This window comes from Sminthopsis crassicaudata, chromosome 2, assembly GCF_048593235.1.
Source record: "Sminthopsis crassicaudata isolate SCR6 chromosome 2, ASM4859323v1, whole genome shotgun sequence".
Classification (NCBI taxonomy): Eukaryota; Metazoa; Chordata; class Mammalia; order Dasyuromorphia; family Dasyuridae; genus Sminthopsis; species Sminthopsis crassicaudata.
Window position 1 is genome coordinate 547,873,543 of NC_133618.1, and position 24,582 is coordinate 547,898,124.

The window sequence follows — 24,582 nt, forward strand, 5'->3', positions numbered from 1 at the left end:
AGTATGGAAGGACAAAGTAGGGGGGATAGGTGGATATGATTGTCATTTGTAAATTCATAAAAAATATAATAAGTAGGTTGAAGAGGGAATTGCTCACCAAATCCTACAAAAGAATACCCCTTGAAGTTGGGTGATGTAGTTTTAATTCAAATAAAAGGAAGCATCACTTGACCTAATGGGTAGAAATTTACAGAATGTCAGCTAATGGAATAAATTAAGAGGATATTGTTACTTACATTCAAGAATTTAAACAAATTCATGGATTCAGGTCTACTGCTTATTCAGAATGGAAGGACTTTGTGAGCCTTCCTGGAATTTTCATTTTAGGGAAGGGCTCCAGACAACTCATCCTTGATTCTCTGGACTTAGTCACTCTGCCTCCACAGCTTTCTAACTGTTCTTTCTCTCATTGGAGGTTTTTTTTTTCCCTGGAACCTTCACTTTGTGATTGGCCTAGACTAGTTATCACTTATTCTCCAAATTTAGGCTTTGGTACCTCCTTCTAATCTCTGATCCTTTCCTTCCTCCAGCCCCAACTTCCTTTTTATGTATTGTCTTCCACCATTAGAATGTAAGCTCCTTGAAGATAGTGATGATCATTTTTTATGTTTGTGTATCATCCGCATAGCAACCGGCACAGAGTAAGGGCCTAATAAATGCTTGTTGGATGATAGACTGTTAACTGTGATCTGCCTGATCTTTAAGGTGATGATGTTGGGTAGAACTGTCACCATCCTGCAGTGTAGGAACTGGCAAACTATAACCCTGTGGGCCAAATCTGGCTTACCGCCTAGTTTTGTGAGGCAGAAAGCTACATTTTTTTAAACTTGTTAAAATAAAATTGTATTTAGGGCAGAGGAAGCAGGCCAGATTTAGCTCTTGGACTGTAGTTTGCCTACCCTGGCTGTCATGCAGCTGTCAAGAGATTCAAGACTAAACTGGACAGACTGTTACTTTGACCCAGTGAGATTTTTTGTTAGAAACCAAATTTCTTCCTTGATTCACCTCTTAATTTCCAATGTGGAAAAATATCAGAAGAAATTAGAGAAAGTGAAGGGTAGAATGCATCAGGAAAAGACATTTCTTAAAAAATAAAGGTGCCTCAATTGCATTTATGTTGGGTGTTAAGTTATTAATCAGACATTTAATAATAAAAAAGGAAATGGAATGCTTCATAAAATTCTTTGGGTTTAACCTCATGATGGCAGACAAACACTCTTTTTGGTTTTGTTTGGATTTAATTCCGGTACTTTGCTGATACCTTTATTTCTACTATGGCAAATTCTGTTGATTTCTGATACATTCTGTATCAGAGGTGCCCAACAGGCACCTCAACCCTTTGTTTGTCTCTTACTGGGACCAGATGAACCATTAAGGGAACCTTCAATAACTGCCTTCAATCATATTCTGACCAATTTGCATATTCCATAGGCTTAGAACTAAGATAGGATAGTACTGAAATCTAGTAGAAATTTCCATTGTTGGTTTAAGGAAAAGCAGGGCAGAAACATCTCTAAACCTGTTGCAGGCCATGGGACTAAGGACGGGTATCCAGAATAGAGGGCAAGTCTAACCCCCCCAAAAAAACAATTTTGAATAATTAATATCTTATGGACGCATTCCTCTTGACTAAATTATAAATACAGTCCAGAAACCCAACCAACATCTGAGAGGGGAGGGTGGAATCGACTGATTTAAAGCATCAGCTTCCAATTTAGATTACAACACAATAGAAAACAGATTCATTAAGCCTTCTAACTTGGCAAAACATGCTTCCTAAAACATCAAAGATACCAGCATCGCTTATGGCATGAGGGGGTGGGGAAGTAGGAGCAGAAAAGAGAGACATGCAGCAACAAAATGAGCCTGCTGGATTTCTCCTGGACTCCTCACCAACTTGTAAAATGAAAATGAGTTCATTTCCTTTGGTGCCAAAATGAGCTGAAATGCATAAAGCACCTTCAGAAGAAGCTCTGAAAGAGACACGTTTGAACTTCATCACTTAGAAATTTATGGCCATGGAACTTCAGGGGTCTCTGGTTTTGTTTTTCTCAAGTATCAGCTACATTTGTAAAGTTCCTTTGCTGCTCTTTTCTGAATGCACAAGTCTAGCTACTTTCGCCTCAGTACATACTGAGGGGGAGTGCAATCATAACACAGGAAGCAAGATGAAGCAAATAAAAAAATAACTCTTCCTTCACTCCTGAGTCTACCCTAATTGCATGATTCATGCAGCTTCACAAAGGTAGCAGGATTGAAAATCAGGTAGAACCTCACAAAAATTTGCATCCTCTTTCCCTTTCATTGCAGGATACAGACTATGTATTTTTTTTTAGTTAACCTCAAGTGAATTTGAGTTTTGTTCAGCCTCAGGAATTAGATGCCTTACAACAAGAAGAATGGGTCGTTTCTTATGCTAAGTGTGTCTTCTTAGCATCGTAGAATTTTGACCTAAATGATTTAGTTCAAAAAATTTATTTGACAGATGAAGACGATGAGACCCAAACTTCTCCAAGGTGACACAGCTAGGAAGTGTCAGGATTAGAAAAATGTTTAAGCATTTATATATACACATATATAAAAAAATCTAGCTCTTCAGGCTAAGGTTTGTAAAGTGCTTTATAAATGGTCTCATTTGACTTCCATAGCAACCTTAGAGATACAAGCTATTGTGATTGTCATTTTACAGATGAAGAAACTTAAGGCAAGTAAAAGTTAAATGCCTTGACCAGGGTCATACAGCTAGTACTATCTAATACTAGATTTGAATTCAGGTGTTCCTTATTCTGGGTCCAGTACTCTAGCCACTCAAAGGACTCAAGAGAACAAATTAAGCCTAAATCCTGGATATCTTGATTCCTTGTCCAGTATACTTTACAAAGCACCATACTTTGTCAAAGACAGGGAACCTAAAAGAAGTGTGGATGTCTGTAAATTATATATATATAATACTAATATACTATAATACTATAATATATAATATTATATAATAATATACTATAATACTATAATAATATAATACTATATAATACTAATATATATAATACTATATGATAGTATTAACCAAAATTGTTAACCCATTGGCACCAAAAAGAATAAAAAATATTTTTAAAGAATTCTTTGGATGTGAAAAAATTGTCATCTTGTAGAAAAGGGTTTAGAAGTACTTTCCCAAAATATCTTCATAGCCTCAAAATTCCCTAGAATATAATAGGTCTTCTTTTCAAATATTTCTGTATCTCTAAAGGATGAAGAGTTTTTATCAGTCAATTGCCAAGTATGTTGTGAGCTCCAACATGGTGTTAGGTGTAGGAGGGGATGTGAAGCTCATTTAGTAAATAAAAATGTGTTGGATTTATTTTACAGAATTATTTTAAGTAATAATGTGTTATGGCTGACAAATATTACCTGACTTATAAGCTCTTTACCCTTTCATAGCCTGAAGATTTAAATTCAAATACAGACAATATAAATATATTTTATTGAAGAAAATTCAAAGTTTAATAGAAATATCATAAATATATATGTGTGTATATGTGTGTGTGTGAGTGTGTGTGTGCAGGTAAATATGTATATATCTCACAAGTCATCCTGTTCAGCCTACTCCCCCATTTGACAGATAAAGGGAGGTTAAATGATTATCAAAGTTATTATAGGTTGGTAGTAGAAGAACCACAATTCAATCTAGGCCTCTACACACAATGTGTCATAAGTACCAGTCCTTGGAGCAGGTTAGCATCCTTCTTAGCCTGCAATCCATATTATCAGCTTATTACCAGTTTATCAACATTCATGAAATGGCATCAATTTTCCACATGTATAGATTAGCCTTCACCAGCCCCTTATGTATGATTGTTTCATTTCCTGTGTGATCCTCTTGATACCTGTAGTACATACTATCTTTCTAGCTACTGCCATAAGAATTCAGAGTGGTTACTTGTCAAAAGTCCTGGGCAGAAATGACACAGGAGCTTCGGAATCTTCACAGAGTCTTGAAATAAAAGAGTAATTCATGCCCTGGGTCTAGGTCTGAGGGCCTGCTATTTGTCTGACAGGTAAAAGGAATTTTTAAAGCACCTATTATATGCAAGGCATTCTGTTAAGTGTTGAGGATACAAAGAAAGACAATAGACAATACCCATTCTCAAGAAATTAACTGTCTAATAGAGAAGACAGCATGGAAACAACAGTGTACAAAAAAAGTTACATACGGGATAAAAAGGAAATAATAGATGTCACTAGAGTTAAAAGAGATTGGGAAAGGAAGTCAATTCTCATAAAAGTGAGATACAATAGGGCTCAATATCACTCAAAAGCTTTTACAGAACTGCATCCTATGGAATTATTCCCTAAATAAAGTAGATCATTCTGTTTCACTCAGAAACAGCTTTTCTTAAAACATAATCAAACCCTACCATAAAGTTATAAAAGTCCACTATAATGTCATTTATGATATTAAAAAATTTTTCTGATTCAACTAATTGTCCCAATATTGTTTCACCTAACACTGTCTTCTTAGAAATATTAAACAGTTATACTTCAGTTTCTTTCCTTATAAAATCGCATGGTCAAAATTAAGTTTATAGCTAAAATTTTAAAAAGCTAATCATGATATGATGTACTATTAAAAATAATAAAGATGAACACAATTAGCAGAATAAAAAGAGAATTAGATGTGAGGTCAGAAAGGTCAACCGTATTGGAATTCAAGCTCTTCTACTTACTATCCATCTGATTTTGGAAACATCTCTTCCCATCTCTAACCCTCAGTTTCTTTATCAATAAATGAAGTGCTGGACCAGCTGACATCTAAAGCCCTTTCCAACTCAGTATATCATGAAACAATATATATGTCTGTATTTGTGTGTGTGTGTGTGTGTGTGTGTATGTGTGTGTGTGTGGAAATAAAATATATAGAAACAAAATAAATGCATAGAAAGAGCAGCACAAAATAGCAATGGCAATGCAATATCCTCATATCACAATGTCAAGAACGACTCATTTGAAATGAGGGAAAAAGTCATTACTCTCTTCACTAAATATTAAACTCTTTGTCCCAACTTTGCAAGCTGAAGAGAGAAAATGGGACAGAAAGATTTGACTTTAATATAATAGTTGCTTACTCAATTCTTGTCACCGTCCTCAGGAAGTTTCTTTTGGTAATGGGGCCATTTTTTTTTCTTGTCAGACTCAAGGCAATAGTTCAGGCAAGACACTTTTTTGAATCTCAGTCCTTAAAAATGGCAGACTAAATCTACATCATTCTCCAAATACAGCTGCTCTGAGAATGGGTAGACAAATCTTTTCATTTTATGCACTTGGAATTGCCACACGTTTTTCTTTTCCCTTGGGTTTTGCACAGAATTTTGTACCTCTCACGTACAGTTGCTATATAATGTTTTGTATTATAGTTATTTGTGGACCTATAGATTGCATGTTCCCGGAGACCTGGGACAATGTTTCATTCATTCTTTTATTTTCCTCTAACATCTATCCCAGTGTTTTACTCTATACTTAAAAATGTTGCTTATATTTTTTTAAATTCAGCCTCATGAAGTATATATAGTATTATTGAATTCTCATTATTCAACTATTCATCTCTTTCTATCATTTCCCTAATTTTCCTTCTCTTCTTTTTCTTCCTTACTTTCTTCCTTCTTCCTTCCTTCCTGCCTGCCTGCCTGCCTGCTTTCCTCCTTTCCTCCCTTCTTTCCTTCTTTTTTATTAACTTAAACACTCTAAATTCAATGCAGAGCAACAATATGATTAATCTTATATTAATTACATACATGGGGGAAATATGGATTTCAGTGAATTAGAATGTTAAAAGGAGCAGTCTTCTAGTGCACTGAGTGCACACTTCATGAAAGCTAAAAGAAAAGCAATATATTGTAGTGGGGGAAAAAACTAGATTTGGAGTTAGAGGACCTAGGTTCAAATCACACTTTTGCTACTTGTTAACTATGGTTTCCTTTTCTTACTGTCAACTCATTCATCTATAAATAAAGACTTTGGACCAGACAACATCTGAGTTTCCTTCCACACTGGAATCTATGATACTATATAATACAAAGAAGAATATAATATAAACAAGAAGATTGGATATGGACAGGTTGTCTTCTGTTTTAGAGGAAGGAATTTATAAAATCACTAATCTAGGAAAGTGCTGAAACTTACTCAAAGTTTAAAATAATTTTTATACCTGATTTTAATCTCCTAGAATATATTTAACTTCCCCCAAAAAAGAAGAACCACGGGGAACCGAGGAGAGAAGCTGGATGTTTCCTTATCTCCTACCCCATGTAACTGAATAAGTAAATTTTTTTCCAAGATAGAGATTTATAGTTGGCTGTGAAGGAAATAAAAAATGAAGGTGGACAAAGAGGAATTCTGTGTAGTGGTTCATAGTCATCTCTCAGACATCTTTCTCTGGATGTAGCTGGTTCAGTTCATTACTGCTCTATTGGAACTGATTTGTTCATCTCATTCTTGAAGAGGGCCACATCCATCAGAACTGATCCTCATATAGTAATGCTCTGCTGGTTCTGCTCATTTCACTCAGCATCAGTTCATGTCAGTCTCTCCAGACCTTTGTGAAATCATCCTGTTGGTCATTTCTTACAGAACAATAATATTCCATAACATTCACATACCATAATTTATTCATTCTCCAATTGATGGGCATCCATGTAGTTTCCAGTTTCTAGCCACTACAAAGAGGGCTGCCACAAACATTTTGGCACATACAGCTCCCTTTCCCTTCTTTAGTGTTTCTTTGGGATATAAGTAGCACAGCTGGATCAAAGGGTATGCACAGTTTGATAACTTTTTGAACATAATTCTGAATAGCTCTCCAGAATGGCTAGATGTATTCACAATTCCACCAACAATGTATCAGTGTCCCTGTTTTCCCAAATCCCCTCCAACAATGTGCACAGAATGACACATAGTTAAGGCTTATAAATAAAAAGGAAAGAAAGCAATAGTTCCATTCAGATGAATAAGAGAAAGAAAAAAAAATATTCAGATTGAGAAACGTTCAGGTATACTTTATATAAATATGAATTTGAATTTCAGTTATGGATTGTATAATATTAAGGAGCATATGCATTTAATTTTTGAATTTAGAGCTATAAGAGATGATCTAATAATTGATAAATATGAATGGATATTAGTAATAGGTGCGTTGAGAGCTTTAGAATCGATTGTATGACATGAGAGACACTGGCAGAGGACCTCCCAGCATGGTGTGCCCTAATCAGAGAGGATGCTATGCATTCTAAGAAAAGCAAAATTGAATTAACCCAAATAAAATGCAAAATTCCCAAAATTAGAGAAGCTACATAAAAAATGTTCATACAGATTATGTGTACTCAACCTGTGGCAGACCATTCCCAACTCATATTGTTCTAATCAGCCGCAGTTGGACACTTTCAACTCGACTCTAACATAGTGATATCATTTTTGTCCTCTTTGAGCACAAAGGCCAACCAACCAAAGTGGCACTGTGGATAGAGTACCAGGTTTGGAGTCAGGAGGACTTCTTTTCATTGGTTCAAATCTAACCTCAGATACTTTTTAGCTGAGAGACCCTGGACAACTCACCTAACCCTATTTGCCTCAGTTTTCTCACCTGTAAAAATAAGCTGGAAAAGGTAAAAGCAACAATTCCTTGCCAAGAAAACCCGTATGGGAGTCACAAACAGTTGAACACAACTGAAAATTAATAATAGGTCCCATTTGTACAGTGCATTAAAATTTTCACAACCCTGAAAGGTAGGCATGGAGAAGTAGGTATCAGTATGTTGAAGTTCAAAAGGATACCCCAAAAATAGAGGTTGCAGACTGGTGTTGTAAGGTGCTTAAAAGAATTTTCAGGCTTGAAACCATCTTCAAGTCAAGGGGCAAAGTTTATTGTAATTGTAATTCCAATTGAAGTAGACTACGTTTCAAAAGAATTTAGCAAAGAATCAGGAGCAAGAAGATAAATTTTAGGAAAAGAAAGATCTGGTTCTTCATCTCACTGATATGTTAATTTTTCGTCTTAGAGGTAGGACTGAGGAGTGGTCTGGTATGCACTTCAATATTGAACTTAATGGTTTAGAGGTGGGATTGAGGAATAGTCTGGTATGCACCTCATTATTTGTCTCAGAAACATTTGTTATCTTGCAGTCAACAATGTTCTTAGCACTATATTATAGTGTTTCTAAGGCCATGAGACTTTAAGATCACTGATAAACAGATTTTTAGAACAATAGCACTCCTAAGGTCTGGGGGTCTCAGGACTATTGCTATATTTCTCCTAGAAGCTGTACTCTTATCATATATCACCATTTTACAAATGAAAAATTTGAATCAGCGGAAAGTTACATTGGTTGCCTAAAGTCATATAGCTAGTAAGTATCAAAATCTGGACTCAAATTCAGGTCTTTTCAATTGAATTCTCTTTCCACTTCCCCACACAACAAAGGAACATTGTACTAGAAGTTACAACAAGCCTGATTTCAAGTCACTTCCTGTTTTTCTATGAACTCCAGAGAAACTGTCATAAAAACAGAGTTTAGGAAGAAATGAGGGCTTCTAAGAAAGGGAAGGAAGGAGGTTGTGGGGAACAAAAGAAAGGAGAATTTGACTTCTTAAATAAGTTCTAGGGAATTGCCCTAAGAACAGAGGTTAAATGACTTATCCAGGTTCTCATGAACCTGGTGTCAGTAGCTGAATTTAATTGAAAGTTTTCTTGCTTCCCTTATCTCTACCCCCATACACAAACAGAAAGAAAAAGAAGTTCCATGGTGGAATATTGTGTTGTGAAAATGAAAAAAAAACCCCTAATATTCAAGATTTATTGATGTTGAGGCTTTTTTCCATTGTAGTGTAACACTATTTTGCTGAAACTCCAGCTACACTCCAGCATTTTAAAATAGGGATGAATGTCTCGCTGGGATAACTTCACTATGCCAAGATTTTTCTATTTCTTTATCTTGCCAAAGCTAAGTCAAAATTCATTACAAGGGCCATCCACATAGGATTTTTCTTTGACACATTTGATCTCCCCAGCTGGGCTCTACCTTGAGAAGAGTGACTATTGCCTTAGAGAAAATTATGTCAAGGGGAAGACATGTGTAACATGTTCTCTTTCACATTTGAATTGGGTATTTCTGTGAATAGGTTTTCCAGCCTTGAACACAGTATTTTCTCCCTGGGATCCTCCCTGAGTGAGTTGTTTGCTGGGCTCTCCATTCTCCAGACAAAACTAGCACATTTAGAGAATGATGTGAGACAGACACCCAAGTAAACAACCTGGAGAGAGACCTATTTAAAAGTCATTTTTGAGGTTATGATTCTCCAGACATCCAAGCCAATCCTCAGAGAAGAAACTGTGGATTTCTAAGTGATGGAATGACCTTCGTGAAACATTGAGCAATGTCTGGAATGTGGTTTATGAAATGGGCAGTACCACATTTCCGTGGCAGGGTAAATAGCAGAAATAGTCCAAGTTTTGTAACTCAAAGTGGTTGGTTTATGTTGTTGTTGTTGTTGTTGTTGTTATTGTTGTTGTTGTTTTGTTTTGTTTTTGTTTTTTTTTATTTTTATTTTTTTTATTTAGAATTTTTATCTACAGTATATATGCATGAGTAATTTTTTTATAATATTATCCCTTGTATTCATTTTTCCAAATTATCCCCCCCCTCTACTCCCTCTCCTTGATGACAGGCAATCCCATACATTTTACATATGTTACAGTATAACCTAGATACAATATATGTGTGTAAATCCCATTTTCTTGTTGCACATTAAGTATTAGATTCCGAAGGTATAAGTAACCTGGGTAGATAGACAGTAGTGCTACCAATTTACATTCACTTCCCAGTGTTCCTTCTCTGGGTGTAGTTATTTCTGTCCATCATTGATCAACTGGAAGTGAGTTGGATCTTCTTTATGTTGAAGATATCCACTTCCATCAGAATACATCTTCATACAGCATTGAAGTGTACAGCGATCTTCTGGTTCTATTCATTTCACTCAGCATCAGTTGATGTAAGTCTCTCCAGGCCTCTCTGTATTCCTCCTGCTGGTCATTTCTTACAGAGCAATAATATTCCATAATTTTCATATACCATAATTTACCCAACCATTCTCCAATTGATGGACATTCGTTCATCTTCCAGTTTTTAGCCACTACGAAAAGAGCTGCCACAAACATTTTGGCACATACAGGTCCCTTTCCGCTCTTTAGTATTTCTTTGGGATATAAGCCCAATAACAGCACTGCTGGATCAAAGGGTATGCACAGTTTGATAACTTTTTGGGCATAGTTCCAAATTATTCTCCAGAATGGCTGGATTCTTTCACAACTCCACCAACAATGTATCAGTGTCCCAGTTTTCCCACATCCCCTGCAACATTCATCATTATTTGTTCCTGTCATCTTAGCCAATCTGACAGGTGTGTAATGGTATCTCAGAGTTGTCTTAATTTGCATTCCTCTGATCAGTAGTGATTTGGAACACTCTTTCATATGAGTGGATATAGTTTCAATTTCATCATCTGAGAATTGTCTATTCATATCCTTTGACCATTTATCAATTGGAGAATGGTTTGATTTCTTATAAATTAGGGTCAGTTCTCTATATATTTTGGAAATGAGACCTTTGTCAGAACCTTTAACTTTAAAAATATTTTCCCAATTTGTTACTTCCCTTCTAATCTTGTATGCATTAGTATTATTTGTACAGAAACTTTTTAGTTTGATGTAATCAAAATCTTCTATTTTGTGATCAACAATGATCTCTAGTTCTCCTCTGGTCATAAATTCCTTCCTCCTCCACAGGTCTGAGAGGTAGACTATTCTCTGTTCCTCTAATCTATTTATGATCTCATTCTTTATGCCTAAATCATGGACCCATTTTGATCTTATCTTGGTATATGGTGTTAAGTGTGGATCCATATCTAATTTCTGCCATACTAATTTCCAGCTTTCCCAACAGTTTTTTTCCGAATAATGAATTTTTGTCCCTAATGTTGGTATCTTTGGGTTTGTCAAAGATTAGATTGCTATAGATGTACCCTTTTTTGTCCTTTGAATCTAATCTGTTCCACTGATCTACCGTTCTATTTCTTAGCCAGTACCAAATGGTTTTGGTGACTGCTGCTATATAATATAGCTTTAGATCAGGTACACTTAGACCACCTTCCTCTGACTTTTTTTTCATTAGTTCCCTTGCAATTCTCGACCTTTTATTCTTCCATATGAATTTTGTTGTTATTTTTTCTAGGTCATTAAAATAGTTTCTTGGGAGTCTGATTGGTATAGCACTAAATAAATAGATTAGTTTGGGGAGTATTGTCATCTTTATTATATTCGCTCGGCCTATCCAAGAGCACTGAATGTCTTTCCAATTATTTAAATCTGACTTTATTTTTGTGGCAAGTGTTTTGTAATTTTTCTCATATAATTCCTGACTATTCTTTGGTAGATGGATTCCCAAATACTTTATACTCTCAACATTTGTTTGGAATGGAATTTCTCTTTGTATCTCTTGCTGTTGCATTTTGTTGGTGATATATAAGAATGCTGAGGATTTATGTGGATTTATTTTGTGTCCTGCAACTTTGCTAAAATTCTGAATTATTTCTAATAGCTTTTTAGCAGAGTCTTTGGGGTTCTCTAAGTAAACCATCATGTCATCTACAAAGAGTGATAGTTTGATTTCCTCATTTCCTACTCTAATTCCTTGAATCTCTTTCTCCACTCTTATTGCCGAGGCTAGCATTTCTAGTACTATATTGAATAGTAATGGTGATAGTGGGCAACCTTGTTTCACTCCTGATCTTACTGGGAAAGGTTGCAGTTTATTTCTATTGCATATTATGCTTACTGACGGTCGTAAATATATGCTCTTGATTATTCTAAGGAATAGTCCATTTATTCCTATACTCTCAAGCGTTTTTAGTAGGAATGGATGTTGGATTTTGTCAAATGCTTTTTCTGCATCTATTGAGATGATCATATGGTTTTTATTAATTTGATTATTAATATGGTCAATTATACTAATAGTTTTCCTAATATTAAACCAGCCCTACATTCCTGGTATAAATCCTACTTGATCATAGTGTATTATCCTGGCGATGATTTTCTGAAGTCTTTTTGCTAATATTTTATTTAAGATTTTAGCATCAATATTCATTAAGGAAATTGGTCTATAATTTTCTTTCTCAGTTTTCGATTGACCCGGTTTAGGTATCAGTACCATGTCTGTGTCATAAAAGGAGTTTGGTAGGACTTCTTCATCCCCTATTTTTTCAAATAGTTTATATAACATTGGGGCTAATTGTTCTTTAAATGTATGGTAGAATTCACAGGTAAATCCATCTGGTCCTGGGGATTTTTTCTTGGGGAGTTGATTAATAGCTTGTTCTATTTCTTTTTCTGAAATGGGACTATTTAAGCAATTTGTCTCCTCCTCTGTTAAATTAGGAAGCCTATATTTTTGGAGAAAGTCATCCATTTCACTTAAGTTATCAAATTCAAATTTATTGGCATAAAGTTGGGCAAAGTAACTCCTTATTATTTCTCTAATTTCCTTTTCATTGGTGGAAAGATCCCCCTTTTCATTTGTAAGACTAACAATTTGATTTTCCTCTTTCCTTTTTCTGATCAGATTTACCAAAGGTTTATCTATTTTATTGGCTTTTTCATAAAACCAACTCTTGGTTTTATTTATGAATTCAATAGTTTTTTTTACTTTCAATATTATTGATTTCTCCTTTTAATTTTAGTATTTCAAGTTTAATTTTTGGTTGGGGGTGTTATTGTGGTTTTTTAAGCAACCTATTGAGCTCTTACTTTTTTAAGCTCTTAGAAGACAGGATCTATGTCTGTGTAATATTATGGGGATACTACCTAGCAAAGTATTCAGTAAAATTGGTAATTGGTGTTATTTTCATGATTTTATTATCATGAATCTCAAGTGAGGGACCCTAGCACAATTTTCACTCTTCTGCTGGCTGCCTTCCATTTACTATCATCACCTTAAATGACTTTGACAAAGAATGAAATATGATGATAGCATGGCGCAAGGGGAGCCATGGGGCAAAACAGTCTCTCCCTAATAAGAGCATGTCCACTGTACCGATGGTTGTTGCCAAATTCTTACTTTATTCTGGTTTTTCCTTCTCCCTTCCAATTAGCCTCTAAATGCCTTGAAAGCAGAGAAAGGCTCTATACTGGCTAGATTCTTCTGGATCCTGACCCTGTCTCTCCTAGTTCTGCATCATTTGCAGATCTGATCAACTCACCCTGTATATACCTTTATCCAAATCACTGATAAAAATGTTAAATGGCACAGGGCCCAAGAGATTCCTGGGGTACTCCTCTAGAGACTTCTGCCATCTTAACAGAGAAATATTAACTTGAGGCAGGCAGACCATTTAGAATGTTTTGCAGTAGTTTAAGTGAGAAATTATAAGGTCCAGAATAAAAGAGGTAGCACAGTGAGTGGAGAAAAGCAATGGATGCCAGACACATGGGAGTGGAAACTTTATTTGGCAACTGATTTGATATATGAGGTGAGGGAATGTGGAGGTAAAGATGACACTGAAATTGAAGGCCTGGGTGAATGGAGCAATGGGGAGGCAAGAAGTTTAGAACAAAGATTTGGGTTTGGGTGTAGTGGGGGAGAGTAATGAGCCTGTGATACAGATCACAATATATGCCTACTAATCTCTCCTCCATGACTGACTCACTCTGTCCCTCCAAAACTGAAAAGTGATGAGACATGGCTGCTGCATCTCTGGGGGTACAACTGGTAGGGATTAGGGGTGTTTGGGGCAGACAGGGACTTTTGCCAATGTAGAAAGCAGGTTCTAGCTAGGTTATAGTCACCTGGGAAGGTTTATAAGCAGAGGAGGCTAGTGGTAACAGGAGGTCCTGGGAGAAAAGCTCATCATTGGCTATCATGTGATGGGTAGACTACTGTCCATCTCCTCAAACCTCTCCCCTCCAATTGATCACACATCTGTTGGGATCATGCCTCCAACCACTGGAATATACAATCCCTATTTTGAAGAATTTAGTATGAAGAAGAATGAAAGAAAATCCTGTTTTATGTAGTCTTGACAGAACATATTACTTAGGTTCTTCTAAAATCTTTGTTCTTCAATAAATAATTATCAATTAAATGACAATATATACAAAGCTTCGCCCTAAGTATTAGAGAAACAAAGAGAAAAAATGAAATAGTCTCTGCCTTCATGGAATTATATTCTATTGGGGTCACAGATAAATGCTTAATAAAGAGAAAGTAATTTCAAGAAGGAAGGAGAGCTAGCATTTAAGGGAGGGTGGGCAAATCAAGAAATGCCTCCTTTCTCTGTTGTATGCATCTTACACCTATTTTATCCCTTTGTTCTGTAGTTTGGTTTGCAAAGTTTACCCAGTATTTCATCTTTATGGCTTTCAGCAGGAATGGTTATAACCTTAAATGGTTTTATGATGCAAAATCCCTAAGCTATAAAGTGAAGTCAGTTCTTTATAGGGAAAGTTGTGGTTATGCAGTTACTGAAATGTCAGCATAGCAGATTGTTACACTGACTGATATCAGAAACTTAACAGAACTGGGCTTTGTCGGCAAGTTTGGGATATATGATGGCCAAGGGGCTTTTCTTCTGAGCTTGTCTTGAGTAGCCAAAGCCAACATCAGCAGAAACAGGAAGAAATCATAAGCATAAGATAAGAGCCTCTAAAGTTTGTGGAAGGATCTGAATCTTATAAAAAGATTAAGATTTCTTACTCCCTTAGAGCCCTGTGTTGTTGCTGAATATAGCACAACATTAGTTATATCAAAGCTGTTGCAAGCAGATCTTTCACCTATACTTTATATGAATTATGGGTTCTGGTTGCTTTTGGTGAGAAAAGATAGATCAACTAATAAAACTGTGGAGGGAAATCGATAACTCTCCCCCCTCCTGACTCTAGCAGAATTCCAAGCTAACAGTTTTGGAGAGTTTGAATGAAGATGCAGTGGACACGAAGTCTGAAAGCTATCCTCAGACATTATTTTGGGGAAAATATTCACCAAAGGGTTATTTATTAAATTTCAAAAGCAGATAGGTAACAAGCACAAAGGAAAACAAAAGGGGTGTTTTGTGGGCTATTTGGATGCTTCTTGGTCCTTTCATTTTAGGGCAGTCCTATCCTGGGAAGACATAATGTCTGAGGATAGCTTTCAGACTTCGTGTCATCCTCTTCCTTGTCATAAAGGTTGAAGTCAGCTGGCACTAACATCCACCAGCTCCATTAAGGACAGTATCTGGCATGTTGGTTATCAAGAATAACAAATTCTGGTACAGAATCAAGAGCAGGGAGAGGGAAAGGCAAGGGAAAATGGGGAAAGGAAGCATATTTAATCTTAACATGATAGGGTGATAGGATCATCAACATCAACAGAAGGATAGGATCAACAGAGCCGTTAAGTCCAGTTCCCTTATTTTATAGATAGGGAACTAAGACTAAGAGAGGATAAATGGCTTGTTATGGATACCATAGCTCCTAAGTGTCTAAGGTGGAATTTTAAAACATCCTCTTTATTCCAGATCCATGTCACCACTAAGTGAGTGCATGCTCCTCCCTAAAGGAAGCAAAGTTTGTGTATTTACAATTATAAATGCATCATGTAATGAATTGTCAGTAATAGTATAAGCATTCTCCTTCATTATCCTTTCTGGCATTTTAACATTTTAAGCATTTCTGAATGTTTCAGTGTCCTGAAAAGTGCCCTTGTCCAGAGTCTGGCTTTGCTTTTCCAACCACTCTATACCCCATTTTCCCCCGCCAAAAAAAGCCAAAAGGCATCTGGGGGCTCTGGAAGATTTTGATTTCAACATTGCAGCTGTCTACTTCAAGAGAGAAAGCAAAGAGAGTGGGTTCAAGGGTAGTTTCATCTTCACCGTCCTGTTCTTAGAACACATTTCAGCAACTAAAGTTGCCTTCTCTAATGATGTCCCCCCAAAAGCTTTTAAATGTATAGGATTTTTCCAAATTGAATTTCTATAGAATTCCTACTGACCCCCAAGTCCCTACCTTTGGAAAGTGAAAATGAAAAAGCAATCCCATTACAATCTCCAGAGGACAATGAATCCTCTTCCCCTTCTATGAGACTTACTCCCAGCTGTAATTTGGATGCTTTCTCTTGGATAGTCACTAATGTCACAAATTGTTATATAATTCCTTTTTTGAAGAAGGGCACTCTGGGTTCATCTTGCCTCTCTTTGTATTGCTTTCTGGGAATTTCCAAAGCCATTCTCCTAAGAGCAATTGCTGTGGAAAGAGCATTCTTTTGTCAATAGGCAGGCTCTAATTTGGGGCTTTCCTCTTCACTATTCACTTCTCAGACAAAAGTAGGAAGATGTTGTGTTGCTCTGAAAAGAAATCCATTTTCAACCTGTAAAGTCTGCTCACTACCATAACATTGATCTGAAAAGTTTAAATTTTTTTCCTCTTGTAATGCGGGGCAGCTAGAAATTGTAGTACAAATTTAAAGTTTGCTGTCAGACATGCTTTTAGGACAGTCCCTGGGATTCCTATAGTCTTTGATTGGGATCATGTATACTATTGACTCTACTTGTGTTCTGAAAGTTGCATGGTCCTGAAGACTTTCCCTATAATATTCCCAGATAAATTAATCATCTTTTTTTACTCCCATCATCCAGAGAGAAGAAAAAGGATAGCTTTCCCCTACATGTTACTACTACCTGCTCTACCCTCACCCCACCCCACCCTATTATAGCTTCTAAGCACATCTATACTTTATAAACACTTTGTACTCTATGTTCTATTGATGTTTACTATTGAAAATGTTCCTTTATCTTTATTATCAAGGTTTTCTAAGGCGACATGGAGGATACTGGCTTCAAATAATGCAGGAATAAGCTTCAGCTCTAATTCTTAGCTATATAGTAATAGACAAATCAGTTTACTTCTGCTCCTTCTTGAGTTTTCTATTTGTAAAATGAGAATATTTTCATTCCTTGCCTCACAGGATTGTTATGAGGAAAGGGCTCTGTTAACTTCAAAGCACTACATAACTGGGACTTAGTCTGAATTCCTCTGAACTATATTTTTCTTCCTTCTCAAAAGAAATAATGTGCTCTACTGTATCTTTCTTCTGCATTACCTTATATACATGTCATACAAATGGAAATTCTATGGAAAAACTCAGTAAACTCTTCAAATCAGCATATATTTAATATTTGGGTACTTCAATACCAAGCTGAATATAGAAGAGGAAGGTTTTTTTAGTCTGAAAACAAGATTCAAGAGTATTAAATGAGAAAGGATACTAAAGGATAAAGTCTCAAAATATCTAAGAGAGAGAAAATGCTACAGACCTGGGGATTAAGGGAGGGGATATAGGCCTTATTCTTATCCCCAAAAAGGACAACTGAGAAATTTCAATAACTATTTATCCACATACCTATTTTCCATCTCTACAACTTTCCCATGAGAATGATGTAAATGTATGTTGAATATATGCATGATGTAAGTTTGGGGAGGAAACAGAAAGCTTTGCAAATGATATTATAAACAGACTGTACCTTCCCAATCATAGTGTAGACAAAAAGAAAAATACAACATTACATTACACTTATTATACATTGACTATGAAAAAGTATTTGATCTAGTGGAACAACTGCCACATTAAAGAATGTCTTTGAACAAACTCCCCAGTCAGATGTCAAAATCAGATGAGATCCTTTGAAAGATGTAATAACTGCAGATATTAATTTTATTCAGTGACCCTTTGAGTACTGACATCAAGTAAGATTTAAAAGAAGGAAATGGTTTCCAAAGGTCATGGGGATGCCTAGGGAAGAGACCAAAAGAAAGAGATGGTGAAATCCTTCAAATATTCCTTTGTGCTGGATATCAATCATGCTAATTGCATCCAACTACAAAACATTAAAGAGCCATCTTCGATCCATAACTACTCAAAACAATTGGCCATACTGATTGATTAATAATGGAAACATCAAGTGAAGGAAAAATGCCTGAATGCCAGACTATATCATTCAGTTGGATGGATAACCAGCAGCGTACATAAGTATTTATAATCCAGTGAGAGAATATGTATGTGTATGTGTACATATGTCTACAAACTTCTGATAGCCAATGGCAGAATAACAATTGACCTTTCAGACTAGGCAATTTTGCACAGAAAAAAAAACCCAAAGCTGATATGCTGCCTGCAATATTAATGCATTTCATGTATATATTGGACAGATAAAAAATGGATAGAGAGCTGGAGCCAGAATTGAATAGGAGGAAAAAAATTCACTTAGTCCTTATAACTGTCCCTTCTTGGACCCTATGGCAAATTTTGTATAAAGCCATTATTATACAAGAGCAGGATCAATCTTGCCTAATCTGTGTGCAACCCTTATGATGTCTGTGTTATTTTTTGGCTCATTCGTATATGGCCAAAACTATAGAGGTCAGCATAACCTAGCTAACTAAAAACATTACTGGCAGACAGAATTCAATTGCTCTGCTATCATTTGATGTTTCCCTTAATGCTTTTGCTCTTCTGAGCAGCCACATTTCTCTTTTTAAATAATCAGTCTCCAAAATTGACTTTCAAACCTGTCTAGAACCAGATCTTGGGATGCCCTTTTTTTTCTCCATCTGCTTTTGCTGAAATCTCACCTATTTAAGATTTCAATGATACCTTTGTGAAGCCTTCCCTGACATCTTATAGCCAGTTGCAAATGGAATATCTCCCTTTGACTTTCATTATTTGCATCTTGTTTAATGCACTTACTGACTGAATTTCATATTGTGGTCCTCATACTCCCAGATGACACAGATGTGAAACATTTCTAAATGTACTTTTTTACCCATTTCCAAATGTATTTTTTTCTCTTCCTTTCTGGGAGAGGAAGGGCACACTGGGTTTGGTGTCAGAAGATGAATTCCAATCCTGTCATATACTGTGTGATCTTGGGAAAGTCACTTCTTAGGACCTGATTTTCCTCATTTATTTAATGAGGTTTTGGACTAGATGTCCTCTAAGCTCTCTTTCAGTTCTAAGGATCCCATGAAGAGCTTATGATCTTGAAGGTGGGAAGAAGAAAGTATACACTTTTTAAATTTTTTCAGTAGTATTTTATTTTCCAGGTACATGCAAAGATAGGTTTCAACATTTGTTTTTGTAAATCTTTATGTTGCAATTTTCTCCCTATTTCCTTTACCTTCTTCCTCCCTAAAACAGCAAATAATCTGATATAGGTTAAATATGGCCAGTTCTTTTAAATACATTTCCATATTTGTCATGTTGTACAAGAAAAATAAAACCAAAAGGGGAAAAATATGAGAAAGAAAAACAAACAAAAAGTGACAATACTATATTTCAATCCACATTCAGTCTCTATAGTTCTCTCTGGATGTGGATGGCATTTTCCTTCCCAAATCAATAGGAATTACCTTGAATCACCTCATTGTTGAGAAGAGCCAAGTCCATCACAGTTAATCTTGTTGTTAGTGTGTACAATGTTCTCCTGGAAAGTCTTTCTAGGCTTTTCAGAAATCAGCTCACTCATCATTTCTTACAGAAGAATGATATTTCATAACATTCATATGCTATAACTTATTCAGCCATTCCTCAGTTAGTGAGTAAACACTCAATTTCCAACTTCTTGCAACTACAAACATTTTTTGCACATGTGAGTCCATTTACCTCTTGTGTGATTTCTTTGGAATACAATTCCAGTAGTGAATCTGCTGGATCAAAGGGTATGTTCAGTTTTATAATCCTTTTTGGTCAGAATTCCAAATATTCTCTAGAATGGTTGAATCGTTTCACAACTCCATCAATAATGTATTAGTAATAAAGTCTTTTTAACCCTTTATCTGAGACCACTGAAACATTGGAGTGGTACGATTTCAGATCTGGCTTAAACTAACTACTCAAAGCTTTGGGGAATAAACATCAGATAATTCTTATCAGAAGGAGTTTGAGCTAAAATCTTATAATCTTATAATCCTTGGCCACAGTGTGTCTTGTCTGCTATCGCTTTACATTGAAAACAAGAAAATTCCATGAATGACTGGCTGAGCTCATTTCATTGTCTTTTCCAGAGTGGACAATTCTGAAGATCCTGTATATGAAAGCTTAGAAGAGTTCCATGTTTTTGTCTTAGCCCATATACTAAGAAGACCAATTGTTGTTGTAGCAGATACAATGTTGAGAGACTCAGGTGGAGAAGGTAAGTCAGCCTGAATGTGTAACATCAATTGGCACTTTTCATCCAGGTTATTTTTTTTTCTAGTTCCCTAATAAAGAAAAATGAAATAATTAAAGATTTATATAGAAACTTTTTTATAAAATTTTATGTATTGTCCTTCCAATTCAAAGATGACTAATTTTATATTTTAGAGTATTTTTTGTTCAATGGGATTAGATGGGGGAAGGTTGCATTTTATTCTGGTCTCCTTTTATCTGAGCCAGGTATTATCAAGAAAGCTTTATTCTGTGAAAGAATAGAATAAAAGGGTTAGGAAGAAACCTAGAAAGCTTCTATTTAAAATCAAGGTAGGTTATGCTTACAACATTTCAGACATAGGAGCACTTATTCTGGATGCTACATGATCTTAAATGATTCACAATCCCTTTGGTAGATTATGTTTCAAAAAATTGTAGACATAGTAGATTTATTTATCCTCTGTACCTCACTCTAACTTAGGGGTTCTTAATCTGTGGTCATTAGACTCCCAAACCATAGATAGGTTTCAGGAAGTCCATGAAAAATGGCAACTTTGTTTTAATGTAAGTGGATTCCTTTATAATCTTTTTTGTTATATTTTATATTTAGTTCTGACTTTAGCAGACCACTAAAGGCAGTTATGATTAACTGAAATAAATTGATTAACCAACAAATTAATTGATTAATTATAAATAAGAAACCATTAAGAATCCCTGTTCTCACTATGTGTTGAGTGAGTTACCTGAGGCATTAATGGGAAGGCTAGGGTTGCCCTCAAGGGCAGGTTTGAGTGATAAAATAAAGATTAGACCTCAAAATCCTGAAATTTTATTCTTAGTTCAGAGATCCAATATGGCCTGGTGGATAGAGATCCAACCTTGATTTAATAACTTAGAAGCTGAAACCTCTTAGCTTATTGTTGCAGAATCAATAGGAGAGGAATTCAAGTGGATTTGTAACTTTAAATGGAGATGAAACAGAAACAATATGTAAACTAAAGAAACAATGATCCTGTTTTCATAAAAACACTTTTAATAAACAAAAGGAAAAATATTGACAAGAAAATTGGAAGAAGATTGGTCTCTTATGTGTTCCAGAAATATGTTTTTTTTCCCTTCTTAGACATCACTGGATTTTATTGTTGAGACTTTTCTGTAGTAATATGTCTTTAATGCCCCCTTTTTACCTCATGTTATTTTAATCATGGCAAACCCATTCTTAGAAGAGTTTAAGGATCAGGGACTAGTCCTGAAGTGCATATATATCTCTCCCTCTTCTCTTTTAGGTCATACCAGTATGTCATAGTGTTAAGACATGTCCCCTGAAGGGTTTGTGGAAGATGATGGGAAAGGAGGGAAGGGTGTTTATAGACAAATGTGATTTGCATGAACTCCAGGGTTTTTTTAGCATCAGCTGCCAATGTTACCTCCTTTTCCATTTATTCATCCTCTCCAAAGCTGGATCTTTCTCTGAACACTTCACACTCATTAGTGTGAAGGACCCCTAAAGCACATGTTCTAATTTACCTTATACTATACCTTAAACACGATTTCAGGACAAGTCCAGAAAATATTACAAAGGTTACCTCCCTGGCACCCTTCTTCACCAAATCCTTCTACTTCCATCTTTCTCATAGATTATAAAATCCTTGCGGTCAAAGATTATGAGACTTTTGTTTTTATGTCTCTAATAGTCAAATACTTGATGAAGGCAACTGGAGGTGGGCTGTGGGAAGAAAGGTTTTGACCTGTGATTTTACCTTATTCAGGGAATTCTTAATGTGGAAGCTCCCCAACCCGAATCTGTAGTAAGAGTTCATCTATTACTCACCACTTAACGGAGTAATTTGAGGTCACTGAGTGCTCCTACTCATGATTGCCAGTATGCCTTGGGAAAGATCTGAATCTCGCAAGCCAGTTTTCTACATACATCAGCTGGCTAGCAGATGCTTAATAGAGATTTATTCAATGGAATTGAATTTCCTAAATCATATTTGTCTTCACACAGCATTTGCTCCGATTCCATTTGGAGGAATCTACTTGCCTCTGGAAGTTCCACCTAACAGATGTCACTGCTCTCCCCTGGTCCTAGCCTATGATCAAGCTCATTTCTCTGCCCTTGTGTCCATGGAACAAAAAGATCAACAAAGAGAGCAAGGTAGGCTTAGAGGGAGATTTCAAAGGGGGTATGGCAACCCAGGAGGGTATCCAGGAGGGAGACCAAAGTAGCTGTTATTAATTAAACAGAAAATTCTAACTTTTCCATTTAAGGAAACTTAGGAAAAAGTTCCTTTCATGCAGTATGAGTATATTAACATGATAAAGATATCTGTATTATCAAGGCATGTATGTTTGTATCTTTTTTGTATATTCTGTTATTTCATCAACGGCAGGAATTATCTCCATAGATACAGAATATCAACTTGCCTATAACTTGTAATCTAATATTATTTAATCTCAGAAGAAGGAGATCGAGTGAATAGAGATATAAAAAGCAAAAACAAGAGTAATAAGCATTTATTGATCATCTTCTATGTGCCAGACACTATGCTAAATGCCTTAAAATTTAAATATATATATGATATACATATATATATATTATATACATATATACACACACATATATATATATGGGTACATATACATACATGTATGCTTCTCTTAAAAACCCTGAAGTAGTTATTATTATTATCCCCATTTTACAATTAAGAAATGTTATGTGACTTACCCAAAGTCATACAGTCAGTAAATGAGTTAAGACTACATTTATATTCAAGTTCTCCTATTTACATGTTATTTATGTGTGTATTTAAAGTGTTTTAAATAAAAAGATAGACATTTTCATTAAAATGCTCGCATCCAAGTTTCTAATATATGACTTTATCTATTATTATTTTATAGTATAAAAATAATACCTTAAATAATTTTAAGCTGCTTTTAAAAATACAATTGTAGGACTTTTTTCAGTATTTGTTATTTCACCTTCTTTTTTAAATCTTTGCTTATTTTATATCAATATATTTGTGAAGGGAAACCAGTTCTGGAGTGTTACAGCCTGTGTCTGTGGTTGATACAAATAAGTCCCATTGGTGACTAAATGGGATCAAAATCAAATCAATATTAAATCCAAGATCACTGCTACTAAGTTTCTTTCAAGGAAATTGCTGACAAAACATGAAGAGTGTACAGGAATATGAAGCTAGGGCATCTAAATTTTGACATCTTATTTTTGTCATATAAACACAGAAAAAATTTGTCACCAGAGAAGCTTTTTTGAAAAAAAAAATGCAGCAGTAGACAAAATGAAGCCCCTGCCTTCAAACAAGCTTTCCTGTGAAAGATAGAACCAGCTCATTTCTGCTTTCATTGCCTTTTCTTTTGAATCAGTAGGTGATCCATTATCAGACACATGGAAAAGTTAAGTGGTTAAAAACTTCATCACGTTTAACTTTACCAGGTGTTTGCATGGACCAAAAATAGAAACTAGGGAAAGATAACACATCTTGGTGTGGGCTAGGTGATGTGAGTCAGAGAGGAAATTAAGACAAAATTCTGTGAAACCAGCTGTTATGGAAATATAAAGTTGTTTTTCTACACTATTTCCAGACATATCACTTTTGCAGTAGAAAAATATTTAACCAATTAGAAGTGAAAGGCTTTCTTGGCTTTCTCTGCTGTGTCTCAGCCAGGAGTGCTATAGTCACCATCGATGTTTTTAATAATAATAACTGATATATAGGACTTATAGTTCTGAAAAAAAAAAAACACAAAAAAACAACACAAAAAACAACAACAACAAAAACAGGCTTTTACATAGATTATCTCAGTGGATCCATAGAGCAGAACTATGTAAGTACTAGATAGTAAGTACTAGAAGGTTTTATTTATTCCTCACTTTACAGATGAGGAAACTTGAATTCTCAAAGAAGTTCTGTTACTTATCCAGGGTTTCACAATGAATAAATATCAGGGATGGGATTTCCACTCACATCTTTTCTGATTCCAACCAAGTTCACCTCCTTAATAAGCAGATGCTTTACCAGCTATTAACCAGACTTAACACATGAGCTCATGAGATGTGAGGGAAAACTTTAATTAGGATTTTGGACTGGGATCAAGAGCCTGGTTTCTATTTCTCCTGGTGTCTTAGCAGCTCCATAATTGAGTAAAAGATAATCATATGCCTCCTTCCACAGGGCAGCTAGATGGTGCAGAGTATAGCTCCTTGGCCTTGGAATCAGGAAGAGTCATCTTCCTGAATTCAAATCTAGCTGCAGGCACTTATTAGCTGTTCAATTCTGGGCAGATCACTAAACTGTGTTTG

At 35.6% G+C, this 24,582-nt stretch overlaps 1 protein-coding gene across 4 annotated transcripts in view; it reads left to right on the forward strand.

Annotated features, from left to right (window-relative positions):
* Nucleotides 1–24,582, forward strand: part of OTUD7A (OTU deubiquitinase 7A) — a 391,428-nt gene that overhangs the window by 327,512 nt on the left and 39,334 nt on the right. For all 4 annotated transcript variants that reach the window (XM_074294958.1, XM_074294962.1, XM_074294959.1 and 1 more), the window contains 2 exons: nucleotides 20,135–20,262; nucleotides 22,267–22,416. In XM_074294958.1, coding sequence (XP_074151059.1) covers nucleotides 20,135–20,262; nucleotides 22,267–22,416 — 278 coding nt within the window. The remainder of the gene's footprint in view (nucleotides 1–20,134; nucleotides 20,263–22,266; nucleotides 22,417–24,582) is intronic.